Genomic DNA, 16,207 nt, shown 5'->3' with positions numbered 1-16,207 from the left:
AATGTGAAGCGTTATTACTCTAATGCCTTTAATGACAGCAAGCTATTTTTTGAAGGGATTTGCAGTCTTCGCACCTTAACCGGGAGCTGCTAAGCCACTTAACCCACTGCCAGAAGGAACCACCGAGGGGTTTTGGCCCCAAATCCAGCTGCTTTGGCCCCAAACCCGGCTGCTCAGGGCACACACCCCGGTGGGAAACCTACCGCTGGGGTCCAGCAGGAGCCGAGGCTGCATCTCCCCCTGCAGGCTGTGCCCGGGGACAGGGACAAGGACGGGGACAGGGCTCCGCCTCGCGTCCTCCTCACCGCTGCCAGCACCTGAAAAAGTGGAAGGGGATCTGAGAAGAGCCGGGACTCCATTCCCTGTCCCCTCAGCAGAGCGGGGACCCTGAGGGGCTGCCGTCCCCTCTGGACACCGTGGACACGGTGACAGAGCAGAACAGGCACCGCCTCAGGAGCCCGAACACAGCTGGGAGAGCAGGAGGGATCCACGGCCATGGTGAGTGAGGAGGAGGAGGAAGAGGAGCAGGAGAAGGAGTTGAGGCGCGGCTGCCTACCCGCCGCCGTGCTCTGAGGAGCGGGCTCCTGAGGGGGGCGCGGCCGCCATCTTCTCGCTCTGCCCGCTGTGGGGAAGGGCCGGCGGCTCTCCGCCGCACTTTCGGGGAGCTTCGCCTCGTTTTTCTGGCAGCCCGGCGGTGGTGCCGGCCCTCTGGAGCACAGCAGGAGGCTGCTGGGGCGGTGCTGGGCGCGTCCCCTCCCTCCCGGCATCTGAGCTTCGTTTTTATCCCCTCCGAGCTCTGTTGGTGTTAAGGGGGCAGGGGGATCTGCTGCTTCCCCCTCCTGGCGCAGGGCACGGCCTCGGTCGTGTCTGTGTTGCTCACAGGTCAAGAGGAAGCTCTCAGGCTAAACGCTGGGCATCAGAGTTTATAAATATGGGAGATAAAAGCATTTTTTCCGTTGAGGTTGGGGAAAGACTTTGCCTGTGTGTGACCAGACATGTCGTACCGTGCACTAACCGTGGGGAAGGATGCCCTGACCTGAAGCAGGTCAGGAGAGACAGGCTGTGATGTGGGGATAATTTATTCATTAGTCATTTTTCCACTTAGGGAACCTGCCCCGTTATTTTAAATAAAAGCAGTTTCATTTGTTTAGAAGCTCTTTTTATCCTAGTGAATGAGAATTTACCAACCTGTGACGAGCAGATGCTTGCATGGCTTCGCGTTTCCTGGATCTTCAGTTTTATTCCTGTAATCTTCTGCTGTACAACTGTCACCACCTTGTGCTGAAATGGGCAGTATAGTCACCTAGCCTGCTTCTATAAGCATTTTAATCTTCTTTGCTTTTAGAAGATGTATTTCTGACCTGAGGCTGTGCTGCAATGAGGCTGCGCCCCGGGGTGCTGCTAGCCAGGGACAAGCAGCGCTGCGGTGCAGGTTGCCCAAATGGCACGCAGTACCTGCCAGGAGGTCCTTGTGGCTGGCTTTATCAGCCACAAAGCTTGAGAGTTTTGGCCAAAGTTATGTTCTCTTTGTAATAAACCAGCAATGTTTCTCCCTCCTGCAAATACCACTGCCTTCTCCTTTACTTTTGCGTGGTGTTGCTCACAGGAGACCTCAACTCCTCTGCAGCATCATATAGGAAGATAACTTTGATCTGGTTGCCACCTTGCACAATGGATAAGAAGCTTTGTAGCAGTTCTACAATGAGAAACAGATTTAAAATTAAAATGGCTATTAATTTTTAATCTGGCTTTGTGCTTTCAGTTGTCTCTGTGACAAAAAATTGTTGTGATGCCAATGCCTCTTTCCATTATAGAATAGCACAAATGGTAAATTCCGTGTTGGCATTTGGGTAAATGAAGAGGTAAATGTATTTATTTACTAATACATATTCCTGAAGTTTCTGCCAGAAAGCCTTGCAAGACATTAATATTAATGCTTGAACAGAGCTCTCTGTGTTTTCTAATATACTATATTTTATCAACAAGCTAATTAGCAGAAACTTAACAATGGCTTACTGAGCTGTATAAACAAGAACAGCTGCTGTGATATGACAAAGTGAACTGGAAGTGAGACAGCAGTGTTATGCTCTTAAAAACGCTTACTTAGGCCAATGGATTAACCAAAAGATAATAAAGGTGTGCTTGGCTGTCAGTATTAACTTCATCTAAATGATCAGTGTTGATACTGACTGTTTTGGGGGAGCACTCTTAATGACTTTCCTCTGTGTTTTTTTTGAAAGCCAGTGTTGCAGCAGGAGTTGAGAAGGAGTTGAGTAGTATTGGCCTGAAGTTCCTTCTAGACAAAAAACATGGATTTATGTAGGACGTAGTTAGTAAAGCACTGAAGAATGATTGCATAATCCCAAATCTGAGGGGTACAGCCATGATCAGAGCAGGAAATAAACCTTTTTAAAGATTTTTGGATGTCTTTAGATAAGAATCCCTGTCTATAAAGACATCAGTAATAGCCAAATTTTTGGCAGTATCTTGGGTGATTCAGATAGTTGTGCCATTCTGGCTCCTTATTATCTTTTAGTTTACTGAAATGGTCTGCAAGTGCCTTCCAGCTTCACTAATTGTTGATGAATTAATTAGGTAAAGGGAGTGACCACACAGAACAAGTTTGCTGCCCTGTAATGCTACTTAATGATTTCATCATTGACCTAGAAGAAAATTGAAATATAGCTACTGGTAAAACTTGTAGCTTTTTGTGCAGGTAAATTCTATATCAATTTTTAAATAATAATTAGTCTCTGCAAGCCTAATTGCTTGGTAAATTAAATGGTTGTCCAAATCAGTTTGAGGTCAAATGCAAAGAAGAAAGATTTGGTATAATTTTAAAGGAGAAGTGATTGTTCTCCAGCAAGCAATGACAGACAGTGAACAGACTTTATAATGTTTGGTTTAAATAGGAAGCAATGATACTTTTAATAACTTTAGATTTCTGTAGGAGTTGTCTTACACTATGGGGTGGTAGCTGAGAAAATCCCATCCTCTGCTACAAATGAACTTTATTGCTCTGTTGCAGAAGAGGTCATTGCTAGCAACAAACTTACTTCTAGGCCTTTAGGTAAGATTCAAGTATCCGGAGCCCCTGTCCCTGGACACTCTGAGGATAAGAATCCAACTTGAAGATAATTCCCCAGGTGTGGAAGCCACTGGGAAGGAAAGGAGTGGTGCTCGCAGGAGCAAGATAAGGAGCGGTTTTGCAGAGTTCTGTTAAAATGTAGCTTCCTCCGTGCTGAAAGCCTCATGCCAAGTGTGTTGTGTTGTATTCCTGGCAAAAAGTACTGAGGCAGTAATAATTAAAACACTAGAACTTTGGTTTCTGAGAAGGAATGCAGTCTTGTAGTTGATCAAAAGGATGGAAAGCTTGAGATAATTTTTTTTAGTATGTTTTGGGGATTGTCTTGCCCAGAGATTTATCAGCAAAAGTTTTGATGCCACTTACTGAGGCCTGCCTTTAAACCCCCTTGATAGATGATGTTACCCTTCTGTTGTGGTATAACACAGAGCTTTAGGACCTGGTGTCCTTCCAGTCCCTTACAGTTGGATGTAGATTTCCCTTTTCTTTGCCTTACCCCCTGCCTTCCTCTCCAGTACTGTCTTGCCTTGCTCATCTCTCGCTGTGCTTCATGTGCTCTCCTTTCCTTCACCATGACTTAGAGCTGTTTTCATCTCAAACCCAAGCTGCTGCAGCTCCACAAGCAATATCACTGTCTTAATGACTTGTTAAACCACCAAGCAACTACACCATAAAGCTGACGTTTCACATCCAAGTCTTTTATAATGGTCACTCCATATATCTTCTGCTTTTACAACAGGGAGATATGATTATCCCAACTGGAGGGTAAGGCTTTGTTGTTTTTAAGCACGGATCAGGGATTTTACAACTCCAATACCATCCTGCTGCAGACAATATGAACAGCCTGTAGGAGAGCATCCAGTCAAGTGGGAGAAAAATGTGCACAAAGTTTACGTTAATGAAAATGGACATTTGTAGGAGGACTGCATGCGTAAAACATAAGGAGGAAAACTGTTGCGGTTATCTCTGCTCCCTGCCCCCAAAAAAAGACCTAAATTTAGCCTGTGTGTTGGAGACTTGCAGACAATGAAAAAATAAAGATTTCAGTTAAAAGTAATATCTAAAGGAATATAAATTTTAAAGTCATATTTACACTAATTAAATATTTATCAATTAAGTGGGTAGTTAGCAAATGCAAAGAGGTGGTATGTGTACTTCTCAACACTTAACTGTTCACATACATGATGAGACGATTGTATGTAGCACAGATGTAGCACTAAATTGTCATAGAACAGTGATTTTTTTTCCTTTTTAGCACAGAACAGTATAAAAACAGGGAAAATGTTAAAATTTGAAAAGGATTCTTTAATATTCTTTAGGAACACGCTTTAGCAATCTCCCAGCCCTATTTGTTGAGGCAGCATGATTTTCCCAGTTTATGTTATGGGAATGTGACGTCTCCCGTAAGGACAAGGGCAGCTCACCCTGAGGCTTCCCCCACTGCCAAAGAACAGCTCACCCATGCCACCACCCGGGCTGAAGCTGACACCCACGACAACATCAGGGTTGCTGTCGGACCCTCAGTCCTCACCCAGAGGCTCCCTACCAGATCCCCCCTCTCTCCAAGGGCTGTGCAGGGTAACCTCCCTTCCACACAGCCCAAAGTTGGGATGTGGGGTAATCAAGAAGCAGATCAGAAATGTATCTGATCTGTACAAAAACCCTGCTTTGTCTCCTACATGTAATCATATTTTGGGCTGAGCTGGGCTGGTTTTTTTTTACTAATACTTTATCCTTGCATGAAGACAGGTTCCAGGTGTTCAGATGCACTCATTAAGACTCAGACTGCGTTAGAAACATTTGTTGCTGTAGTGATAGAAATGAGTTTCTTTATTTCTCTGCTAATTACAACTCCATCTTTTTAAGTGTTCCTTCTGGTGTATCCCCATTAGAGCAACTAGTATGAGCTAGCGGTGTGGTGTGTGATTTTTGTGTATGTTTAATATTCTCCATCTTTGTTGTTCTGTTTTGTTTTGTTTTTGTCTTTTTATTCCCTCTGTGGCAGCTCATGCACTAAAAGGATTTGCAAGAATAACCCCATTAACTGCACTGCTGTGACCTACAGGTGTCTCTCAGTATGGAATGAGACAAGCCTAGATTAGTAAGATCTCGTCGTCCTTTGCTAAGGTGCCATGTGTTTAATACATAATTACCAGGGTCAGGTACTTCCTTCTGAAAATCAAAGGAGGGGAATAGCTCTCAGCAACAGGCAGAGTCATTATGGAAATAAGAAAAATTCATTCTGGGATAACGTTTGTGAGAAGGGCTCTGAAAATCTTGCATTTCACCAATGAAGTCTTTAAAGAGGTTTGTGGCTGAGGTGAACCATCAGTTTCTTGTGTATTGGCTGCAGAAGAGCCAGGCCCTTGCCTAAAACACCAAAAGCCTCGGGAGGTGGGGAGCAGTCTGGGAAGAAGACTCGGCAAAGTGAGGGGCAACACTGGGAGGAGAGGAGAGGCCATTTGTGGGAGCTCTCCTGAAAGCTGCAGCTTGATGCTGCTCCTGTAGCGCTTGGCAGAGACGAGCTGTTCTGTCCCCACGGGGGGATTCTCCCTTTTTGTGGCAGATAAGTCTGAGCTGTATTTTAAGGTGCACCTCCACTCTTTGTGCTTACAAAACCATGTCAAAAACGTGAACTATCTGTAATACTTAATGTTATGAACAACTTAATTTCTTCTTTAGATCGTAAATTTAAAATCAAGTAGTAAAAGTTTAGATGTCACATAGACTTGCTTTAAAAAGAAACTAATTTTTTTTCATTCTCCACCCAGGCGAATTTCACAGAAGACCTGGTCCGAGCGCTCATGGACAAGTCCAAAATTAGAAATATGGCTGTGATTGCTCACATTGATCATGGCAAATCAACACTGACAGACTCCTTGGTTTGTAAAGCAGGCGCCATCGCTTCAGCCAGAGCTGACAAAACACGGCAAACATGAACAAGAAAGATGTATCACCATCAAGCCTACGTAAGAGTTTGTTTGCCTCTTTCTGGGTTGTTTTTTTGGTTTTGTTTTTTTGTTTGTTTGGTTTTTTGACTTTTTTTTTTTTATTATTTTAGTTTGAAGACTAAAAAGATTATTTGCTCGGATCTTTTTCAAGTCGACACGTGAATCAAGTTGTGCATTACAGAACAGAAGTTCACAGTCCATGTCACCCATCTTCAGAGGGCAAATTGGGCAGTACTGGAGTACAGCTAAAAGTGATCATCTAGTGATGGCTCTTATCTGTTTCTCACTACCAAGGAAGATGCTTTCAGAAAGATTCTTATTAGTAGCCTTTGTTTTTACTGGATTGCTTACAGACTGACACACTGTTCCTAAAAATGAGTTTGGTGTCCTTTTAGTATTGCCCCTGTGATATCTGCAAATGCAAAGTTAGCAAGTTGTAAAGTCATTTGAAGCATGGTAATGGTAAGGGACATTTTTCCATGAAAGAGCTTGGAAAATGTATTTCATGTTAAAAAATATTTATTTATCACCAAGAATAGCAATTCACATACCATTTTGTCTTAATTATCTTAAAAGTGATTAGAAGATTTGAGACCTACTTTAAAAATTAATTCCAGGCTATGATGCTGGGTGCTGGGAAGGAAATCTACCAGCTCAGTTCCTTAAAAAATGTCTTAGCCATGAGGACTGAGGAGTGTGAGTGCAAGTAAAGACAAACCGGAAAAAGGAGAAGTGTTTCACCTTTATGACTCATGAGATCTACCATGACAAAGCAGGGGATTTTTTGCAACCTTAATGGTATGTTTCCAAGGAAAGGTGTTTGGTTTTGTTTGTTCAAATCCGATTTTATCAGAATGCTTGTTAGTCATGTTTGAACTTCAAAGATAATGTATGGTGAGATTGTTTTATAAAATTTGCGTCCTGAAATAAATGCATTTATTACAGAGCAGAGGACCCTGCTTTCTCATACCCAAAGGTTGTTGGAGGTATTTCAGCACCCATGTGCCATTTTGCCTCACTTTGTGCATGTAAACTGCAATCCGGTCTAGTCAATGTTTGCAGTATTTGGAGACTTCCCAGCCTTATGAGGCAGAGACGGCAAGCAGACCTTCAGAAAGAGATCCTGAAAGTTGGAGCAAAGCCACTTGTTACACATGAAAAATTTCTCTGAGAGGGGAGCTGCTGTGGGAAGGAGATCAAGTGATCTGTTTAGAATTGCCTAATGCTCTCTGGCTGTGTTTTAGTAACTGGTGATCTGCTAGTTTTATGTAAGTTGATTTTTTTTTTTGTAGTGGCCAGAAGTGTTTGGTGGGACCTATGGTGTGCTGAACAGGAAAAGGGGACATGTTTTTGAAGAATCCCAAGTGGCAGGAACTCCAATGTTTGTCGTCAAGGCGTACATTACTGTAAATGAATCATTTGGTAAGATAACCCCTTTATGTTTGTTTTGTTTTGTTACCCACACACATTTCACCACTGCAGGGTGAAAGGGACTTAAGAATTCCAATTTTATTACCTCCGTTTTTTTTCCTCTTCTCTCTTCCCATACTCGTTTCATTGGTTTAAAAGAAATAATTGACTTTTTTTTTTTTTTTTTCTGGCAACCTACTCAATTGGGCTTTCACGCCAGCAGAGGGTGCCAGAAGGATGTGTGGTATCTACTGCAAATAAAGACTTAAGTGTTTTGTCTGGTTCTGTTCCCAAGTTGGATGCAGGAGTCTATCTTCAGTGGCAGCTGGCAAGAAAATTTGGTATTGGTATATATAAAAGGAAGATGGGTGTGAGCCTGAAAAGGTAGCACTACCTTACCCAGGTTCTCAAAAAGTGTTTTTAGGGTTCTATCTATGCAGAAATGCACAATAAACCACTATTTTCCATTGTTTAATAATCCTTTTTTTTTTTTTTTTCTTCTTTCTTTTCCCTTTGCATTAGGTTTTACTGCTGACTTGAAGTCCAACACCAGCTGCCAGGCTTTTCCACAGTGTGCCTTTGATCACTGGCAGATTTTGCCTGGAGATCCTAACGATGCAAATTTTCATCTTCTGCAAGTTGTGGCTGAAATGCATAAATGCAAAGGCTTGAAGGATGGCATTCCACCTCTAGCTAACTTCCTAGATAAGTTGTAATCGTATCTGTTTTGTGTTGTGCGACACACTGCCCAGTTTTGTCCTGAGACCATTTCCTCATAAAACCAAGGAAGAAAATTGAAAGTTTTTAGAATATCACATTGAATACACACCGTCTTAATATATTGTGATTGTGGCATAATCACCTACTAAAACAAATAAAAATAACGTGTTACTTTGGTTTATGGAATTGTTGTTGTCTGTATCTTGTCTGTGATCATTGCTGCCTGTAGCAAAAATACACAAAAAGCAGTTGTTCTATCTAATGTACTTGCCAGTTTGCCTAATCTGCAATTGTTTTCTAACCTAGGAAGGAGCTCCCTTCATTGTTGCTCTTGCAGAAATTCTTGTTGAATGGTCGGATTTTGTCCTCTCAGACAGAAGACGCATTCACTCATTTCCAAACTTGAATCCTCTGTGTTGTTGAAGACTGATAGTGAAAGGATTGCAGTCACAGGTAAGCTTCCTAGCGTCCAGAGCCTAGACTTAAAAGCAGATTTACAAGTGGAAGTGCTGCAATTCTTGCTCCTGCACAGGTACAGAACCTCATGTGGTCCGTGCTGTATCATTGGGCAAAGCCCTGCCAACATGACACAATTGTTTTGGACAGCTTTGTGGAAGCATGGAAGCTTGTTAAACCAGTTTGAGCTAACAGTCCTCAGGTATACAGGTATGACCTCTCTGAGGCACACATTTTAGCAGCTAGTCCTACTAAATAAGATCACTTTCAGCAAATGCAGAAAAAGATGTGGCATACACATGGGTGGAAAAAAGGGCGTTCTCTTGCAGCACGGCTGCGTTTATGTGATGGTTTTTTATGCATGATGATCATTCTCCAAGTCCTTTCAGAGAAACAGATACTTCCATAGCAGAAAGTTCCATAGCAGAAAGAGGCAAGAAGTCATCACACCTTTTCTGCAAGATGTTCTCCTGCCCAAATTACTCTGATAAATAGTCAGATGCATTTTAACTTCCATGTAGGACTTGTTTAAGGAAGAGTAAAGCAAAAACTAATCTAGATAGAATGGACAGGTGTGCTTATCAGAGGAAGCACACCTGGAATCAAGACCTGTGCCATTAAGCTGGGACTCCCAGTCTCCTCTGCACCCACCACTACTTAAATGAAGGCTTTATTGTCTGGTGGAACAAAAAAAAAGGTCACGACTGTACCCGACTGTACCACACTATTTCAGCTCATTGATGCATATCATCCACAAACAAGTAAATTAAAGGATTTAAGTATTACTAAAGCTTGATAATTACTGTGTTTATATCAACATGGTAGGAAAACTACGCTGTTCACATTAACACTTTCCTCACACTGCCCTCACAGTTTAGCTCTCTCCTAGATGGGTAGAACTCACATCCCTTAAGTTTGCATTTGATAGGGCTGGCATAGGTCTAGAAGAAGAAGGTTTATCTAAAATTAACAGCAGCTGCAAAAGTCCTGCCCTGACTGGTTAGAGAACACAGCCCTCCATCATCAGTCAGCTGTACGCATCAGGTGCCTAACAATATTCTAACTGTATTTTATAAATACCACCAATGTTTTAGAGCGTATGTCCTAAAAACAGCACTTACCCTTGCATTAAGTTCTCTGAATTATTTGTAAGATGCTTACCTCTCTTCAGCCAGACCGGTTTGTGATTAATAGCACAAACAGCATCTTCAGTAACAGGTAAGTTTTAAACAGTTTATTCACAACGGCTCTCAAGCCTCTCCCCCCTCTGTTCCTAGTTCAAGTTATTGTGCAGTTATGATGCAGAGAGCACTGATCAGCTGCAGGGCATTAGGAAAAAAAATTCATAAGTAGCATGGCTTTATTGGAAATAAATCATGCTAAAAACTGATCCTTAACAGGTACAAAAACTTAACAGATAAGGAAAGGAGAAGAAAATGGATGCAATATTAAGACCAACCGGTGAATTGAAGATTGATGTGAAAGATAATACAAAAAAGGCAATGAAGAATAGCAATGCAGCATTACAGATGGGAGTACAGGGCAGACAAGAGGTACAATACATCCTGCTTCAATATTTCTTATCCATATATTTAGTTCAAATACTGTAACAGTAACGGAAGGCAAAAAGCACCAGACATCTGACTAAAGAAATACAAAAATACAGAACAAAATTAGGGCAAAATGAACGCTGGTAACTAGGGAGAAGAGTAATCTCAAATACAGTTATTCAGAAACAACACTTGGAAAAGTTGCTATGTCAACATATATAGACAATATCGTTTTTCCAGCTCTGTGGAAATCACTTGATTTTCCTGGTCTGTAACCTCTTCCAATACAGTACTGCCAACATTATCCTTAGAAAGGTGCAAGGAGACACCGCATATACTGAACAAAGCAGCAAATTCAGAGTAGTAAAAGAGGAGGAAGTTGCTTCTAGCTGATTACGTGGCCTTTTAATCATGGCTTTTCTACCGCAGGACAAAGCATCGTTAAATCCTAACCTTAGTTCCAGTTTGGTGGGAACAGTGTGCAGCTACAGCTTTTTTCTTCCCCAAAACCGTGATTCCACTGTAGCAAGTCAGACTGCAGCATGCCCAAGCAGAACACAGTAGTTACTGAAGTGGCAAAGCCATGGGCAAGGCATACTAGAAAGCAGTTCTGCTCTGGAGAAAGTAATCACTGCAGTCTCAACATGGGTACCATAGGAAGCATGCGACTCAGTGGTGCATCTGGGGGAGCTGGTAACAGCACAGAAGGGCACCAAGGACTTTAGGGAGTTGAAAGGTTTTCTTTCCATCACCTCTTAAAGTTACCAAACCAGAAACTCAACTATGGCTCAACTGTGCGTAGTTTGGGGGTTTTGGTGGTGATAGGGAGGTGTCCCACTTCTGACATGGCAGCACACAGAGGTTGTATAATGCAAGGTTTGCATAGATAGTTTGTTCCCTCCCCAGCTCAAAACACATTAAAGAGGAAGAAGTCACAGTTTGGAGTGTTACATTTGTGAACAACGTGAAATCAAGGAAAAAACATTTACAGAGGCTTTCCCTACCTTCCCCAGTGAGGGGAAAGTGGGGAGCAGGAAACATAAAACACAAGTCATGGCTATTTCACAAAGCTTCGTTGTCTTAAATGAAGTTTATTACAGGCCCCAGTGAAAATATTAAAAACTCACCAATGCATATACTTCTGCACCGTTGTCCAGGTTGTTGTTCTAGAGTGGTTAAGTGCCTTTTTATTTTAAAAAAGTTTGTTTTTACATTATTGCTGCGTTTTACAACAAAATTAAAAACCATTTGTGGAATCTATCCAACAACAAAAACTCAGTTTCCCCAGAACAGGCCAGAAGCATAGAAGCATGTTCTGAAGGGGCCTTTTCTATATCAGCTACTTAACGAGCAAGAAAAGAAAAATCTATCACTTCCGTTCCTAGCGAAGATGAGTTTACTCCGTTTCTGGAAGGCAAATCCTTTCAATAAATATCAGCGAAATTTCTGAGATGCTGAAGTTCCAGAGATACAACAAGCAGCTCTGTGCAATTTCTCCTGGAGTTCCAAGGCTGCCTCTTGTTTCAGTCCAGTGAGATGATGTCAGGAGCACTGCCTCCGCTGCTGGTTATAACTCCTGTCTCGCTCCTGCTGGAGGAGCTAACGTGCGTGCTGCTCTCGTGGTGACTGGTTGATGTGATGATGCTGCCAGGCGTGCTGCTTGTTAAGGTTGAGGTGAGACTATCCAAAAACATAGGAGGACAGTACTGTTTGAAACAAACAATGAAGAATGAAGAGACTAACTGCACAAGGGAAATGTATGCTCTGAAGATACATCTTCCCTACAACACGCACAAAACAGGTTACTAGCAGAACTTCATTAACACATGCACAGCAAGACCAGAGTTCTGCAAAACAGCGAGTAAGCAAGCAGAGGTGGTAGCACAAACCCTTCCTTCCTCACCCTCCCTGTTATTTCTCCTGTGAGCAGGCTAGCTCAAGCATTTACTGGCACATTAGGAAACACTACCATGACCATGGCCCTCACCATAGCATCCAACTGGAAACCTGTAATGAATGGCATCCCCTATGAGTCCATATTGGAGCCAGTACTATTTAGTATCTCCATGAATAAATTTAGTATCTTCGTTAACAACATGGATAGTGGGGTGGGGTGCACCCTCAGCTAATTGCAGGTTAACACCAAGCTCAGTGATGCATTTGATGCACTAGAAAGATCGGATGCCATCCAGAGGGACCTTGACAGGCTTGAGGAGCAGACCAAGGTCCTGCACATGGGTCAGGGTGATCCCCCACACCAGCACAGACTAAGGGAGGAATGGGTTGATTGCAGTTCTGCTGAGAAGGACCTGGGAGTGCTGGTGGACAGAAAGATAGATACAAGCTAGCAATGTAAGCCCAGAAAGCCAATCATATCCTGGGCTGCAACTCAAGGCCAGCAGGTCAAGGGGGGTGATTCTCCCCCTCAGTACTGCTCTCATGGGACCCCAGGTCTGAATACTATCTTAGTTAGTGAGACAGTGTTCCCCCTCGAAGGTTGTAGTCCATCTGTGATTCTTACTGTAACTAGATTCTTACATTCTTAACTGTATAAAGTTTGTTTCCAGGAAAGGAAAAGCGCTAACTGGTTACTTTTGACCTACAAAATTTCTACAAACTGTTGGGTTTGGATTGTAAGTAAGGCATCATTAATCGTGCTAAGGGATTTGTGAAAGTGTTTGGTAACATGCCCAAACTAATGAAGATCCCATCATTAGAAATCAACATCATTAGAACCCAATCCACAAGTGATACCAAAACCAACAGTGAAGTATGCTTACAAAAATTAATCTGGCCTGCAGATACAGTGTGAACTAAGAACATGAATGCATGCTTGTATTCATGGCAGCAGCACATGTGTAAGTATCTGCTTCTGTAAGGCAAAGAGAAACTACCAGTAGTTTCCTGTGCCTGGATTTATCATAGTGAAGTCAAACTGAATCCTCCCTTAATGCATCTTTTCTTTTTACAACCTCTTGTTGGGCAAATGCGTTGTCCTGGTCTGTGGTTAGGTCTGAGCAAGTGGACTGCAAGCACGATATGGATGACAACACCCTGACAGTTACTCAAGCAGCGTGTCACAAAAAACAGGCTTAGAAGTTAAGCCCACAGCAGTTCAGAAAACATACCTGTGAATCAACTGGGATTAGTGAAAGAAAATCCAGACCTAGAAAGAAGAGAAGGATAATAAAATGATGCATCTTTCTTTTCTTCATAAACAACAAGTTTAAGGAACTTTGTTGTTGTTGTCGTAGAACAGATTTTGCAATTGCTATACAGTTTCTAAATGAAGTGTATCACTGTGACACCACTCTCAACGACTTCAGGCAGCAGCAAAACATGTTTTCTAGTACAAGTGGCTCTTTTTAAGAATGAGAATGACAATGATGTATTATTCACTGGATATTGCAGGGTGGTTCAATGTGGTTGCTTAGATGGAGGTTGCCATTTGGAGCTGTTGGTTCATAATGCAAGTTTCACTGCATATTGTACCTGACTTGGCCAAACTGGGACATGAAGAGTGTCATCACATTAAAGATGCTGGAATGAAGTAAAGTCACAACATGCACAAGTCCAAAAACAAGCAGCAGGTCTCTTCCTCCACCCATGGGCAGCCAATAAGGAAACATTTCTAATATCATCCCCGCTTTGTGTCTAGACAGATAAAAGGAATGAAGAAGAGGAAACTACAAGTAGTTCAAGGTATATCCTCTAAGAGCAGTGAGAAATAGTGCCCGTCTTATACACCATTAGAGTGTAAGCATTTAAAGCAAGATGTTTAAAAATATGAAACCAATGAGAAATCACAGCGTTTTTTTGTTTTGTTTTGAAATCTTGGCCTTGTGTTTGCTATGTCAACAGAAAGAAATGGTAAGCTTCCTCCCTCCCTCTCCCATTACCCTGTTCTGGCTCTGTTCTGGCCAGTGGCATCTCTCCTCTCCTCCATCAGAGAAAGTTAGAGACAATTTTTGAAGGAGATTTAAGCCCAGCTGCTTTTATAGAATTCAGAGTTAATGGTCATGCATGTGCTCAAACTTCAGTTGACAGAGATGAACAAAACCATTCTAGGCTTCCGTTCTCTCAGCTTAGTCTCCTATCCAATTTGGAAATACAACGGATTTCTTACCAAGGGAGAAGTGGAGGGAGGGAGCAGTAAGGCAACCAAAATGAACAGAGAAACAAAGGGAATGATATCCATCCCCTTGCCAAACCGGTACTGAAAGAAGAGGAGAAAACCCAGAGATGTTGCAGGGGAGAAATGGAGACAGGCAATGGAGCAGGTGAGGGAAGAACAGGAGGCCCACGTGACACCTCTTGTCACAAGTCACCGTTTTCCTGGGCTCTGGGTTCACTACGGCCGGCAAAGAGAACCCCCAGAGTCCCCCTACACAATTCTTTTCAAGGAGCCAGGATAGAAAACAATCAGTATCCCCACCTTTTGTCTGATATTTAGCAGCAGTGTTGAAGAATACATCATAGGCATTTAGGGTATCTCTAGGTAAAAAAATTCAATAGAGGTCAGCTTACATATTGTAGCTCACCTTAACCTTTTTCATACAATCTAGACAGAGCACCACTAGAATCAGCTAGCAGAAATCTCTACATTAAGGGCTGGGATGAGTAAGTGCCATTATATTTCTAAAACTTATACAAGCAGCTACTCTCCCTCACATCTACCACATGTAACAATCGGTCGTTTACACAAAGTCTAACTGAATACAGCAAGAAGTGTTTCTGGCTGCAATTCCAGAGCGCCAGTGTCAGGGCATACCCCAGAAGCAAGGTTTTTCACATCACTGTTGAAGCAGTCTCACACTGGGAAGACAGCTTGTACTAGACTTGTCTAGACATCACATCAGTGCAAGGCTACCTACAGTCTTGTCCCATTTAAAAAACTTCATCTCCAATTTTTTACCCACCCCACAGATTAATAAGGCTGTCTGAATGCACATGAAAAATAGACAGCACCTACCTGGTAAGTCCGAGGAAATACTGGATATTGGTGGGTGATGGAATGGCACTGGGTAGTCTGTTAACGAAGGAGGAATAGCAGCAGTATCAACCGTTGTCACGCTGGGCACTCTGACAGTAGATGGCTGATACATGAGAACCCTGTTTCAAACAGCATGAGATGTTACAAACGGCCTGGCCATTAGTTACAGAAGAGAAATTATGCACGGCTGTGCACTCTTTCACACAGTCACTGTGTCACAACACAACTACAGCGTGGCTACTCACTACACAGTACTCCACTCTAATTTCCTCTTTCATAACAGTCTTCATAATAACATGATCGTATCTTGGCTCTCAACAGCAGCTGTGACATAAGAGCAAGTTGGCATTAAAACAAAGTACAGTGCTGGAGTCACTGACAACAGTCCGTTGGGATCAGGAGTGGCTCTCTGTATCTGCAGATCAGCCTGGGAGGGATGCACAGGTAGCCTGAGCCAGGAGAAGGGCACTAAGTGTCTCACATCACTGTTCCTCAGGGATGACCTGTCTTGCCAAGGATGCAACTGACATGATTCACCCCCCTGGAGCACAGAATACCAACGCAGGAGTTAAGCAAACCCATCTCTACTCACAGCTGAACCCAAGCTAAGCTCAGCTCCCCAGGCACATAGAGCCAGCTAAAAGCTCTCCACATTCCCAGCTTCTGCCTGATTCTTTGCAGCACCATTGAAGACATCACAGGCAATCAGGCAGCCAGCCAGATGCATTAAAATGTTTCATAAACTTCCAGTCAGGTGAAGACACCAACAGTCCCACTCCCACATGTCCCGCATCCCCCTCTTCAGCCCACCAACCAAGGTACCCCCTCGTTTTCCTCCCCAGACTGCTCCACTATGCATTTATGCTACTGCTGATTTCATAAGCTTGGATTTCAGACCCTCCTTTCTCAAGCCCCTCCTAAATTTCAGAATATTCACTTCCTACCAACAGGAGGCCACCCCATAGTTTTTTTTTCCCAAAATTAGCATTTCAGGCAATATTGTTTACAGGAGATGAGCTATTCTCCAAAAGCCTCTTAGACT

General features: G+C 42.8%; 2 protein-coding genes across 4 annotated transcripts in view; one reads left to right on the top strand and one right to left on the bottom strand.

Annotated features, from left to right (window-relative positions):
• Nucleotides 1-278: 278 nt before the first annotated feature.
• Nucleotides 279-8,303, top strand: LOC116500944 (elongation factor 2-like). Its single transcript, XM_032206300.1, has 4 exons — nt 279-498; nt 5,870-6,054; nt 7,329-7,458; nt 7,969-8,303. Exons 2-4 carry the CDS (start codon nt 6,034-6,036, stop codon nt 8,160-8,162), a joined length of 345 nt encoding a protein of 114 aa, XP_032062191.1. The 5' UTR covers nt 279-498; nt 5,870-6,033; the 3' UTR covers nt 8,163-8,303.
• A 3,095-nt stretch (nt 8,304-11,398) lies between these two features.
• The window catches only part of PIAS2 (protein inhibitor of activated STAT 2), a 28,900-nt gene continuing 24,091 nt past the window's right edge, over nt 11,399-16,207 (bottom strand). Inside the window, exons 12-15 of one of the 3 annotated variants that reach the window (XR_004254339.1) lie at nt 15,145-15,284; nt 14,608-14,666; nt 13,301-13,338; nt 11,849-11,878 (exon numbers count right to left, since the gene is read on the bottom strand). Coding sequence is in view for 2 of the 3 variants with exons in the window: in XM_032205972.1 (XP_032061863.1) it covers nt 11,696-11,878; nt 13,301-13,338; nt 15,145-15,284 (361 nt within the window). In the remaining variant the exon portion in view is untranslated. Of the gene's footprint in view, nt 11,879-13,300; nt 13,339-14,607; nt 14,667-15,144; nt 15,285-16,207 lie in introns of all 3 variants that reach the window. The other 2 variants (XM_032205972.1, XM_032205973.1) reach the window with 2 other exon arrangements.

This window comes from Aythya fuligula, chromosome Z (assembly GCF_009819795.1).
Source record: "Aythya fuligula isolate bAytFul2 chromosome Z, bAytFul2.pri, whole genome shotgun sequence".
Classification (NCBI taxonomy): domain Eukaryota; kingdom Metazoa; phylum Chordata; class Aves; order Anseriformes; family Anatidae; genus Aythya; species Aythya fuligula.
Note: the sequence above shows the minus strand (reverse complement) of the source record. Positions and strands in the feature narration are given on the sequence as shown.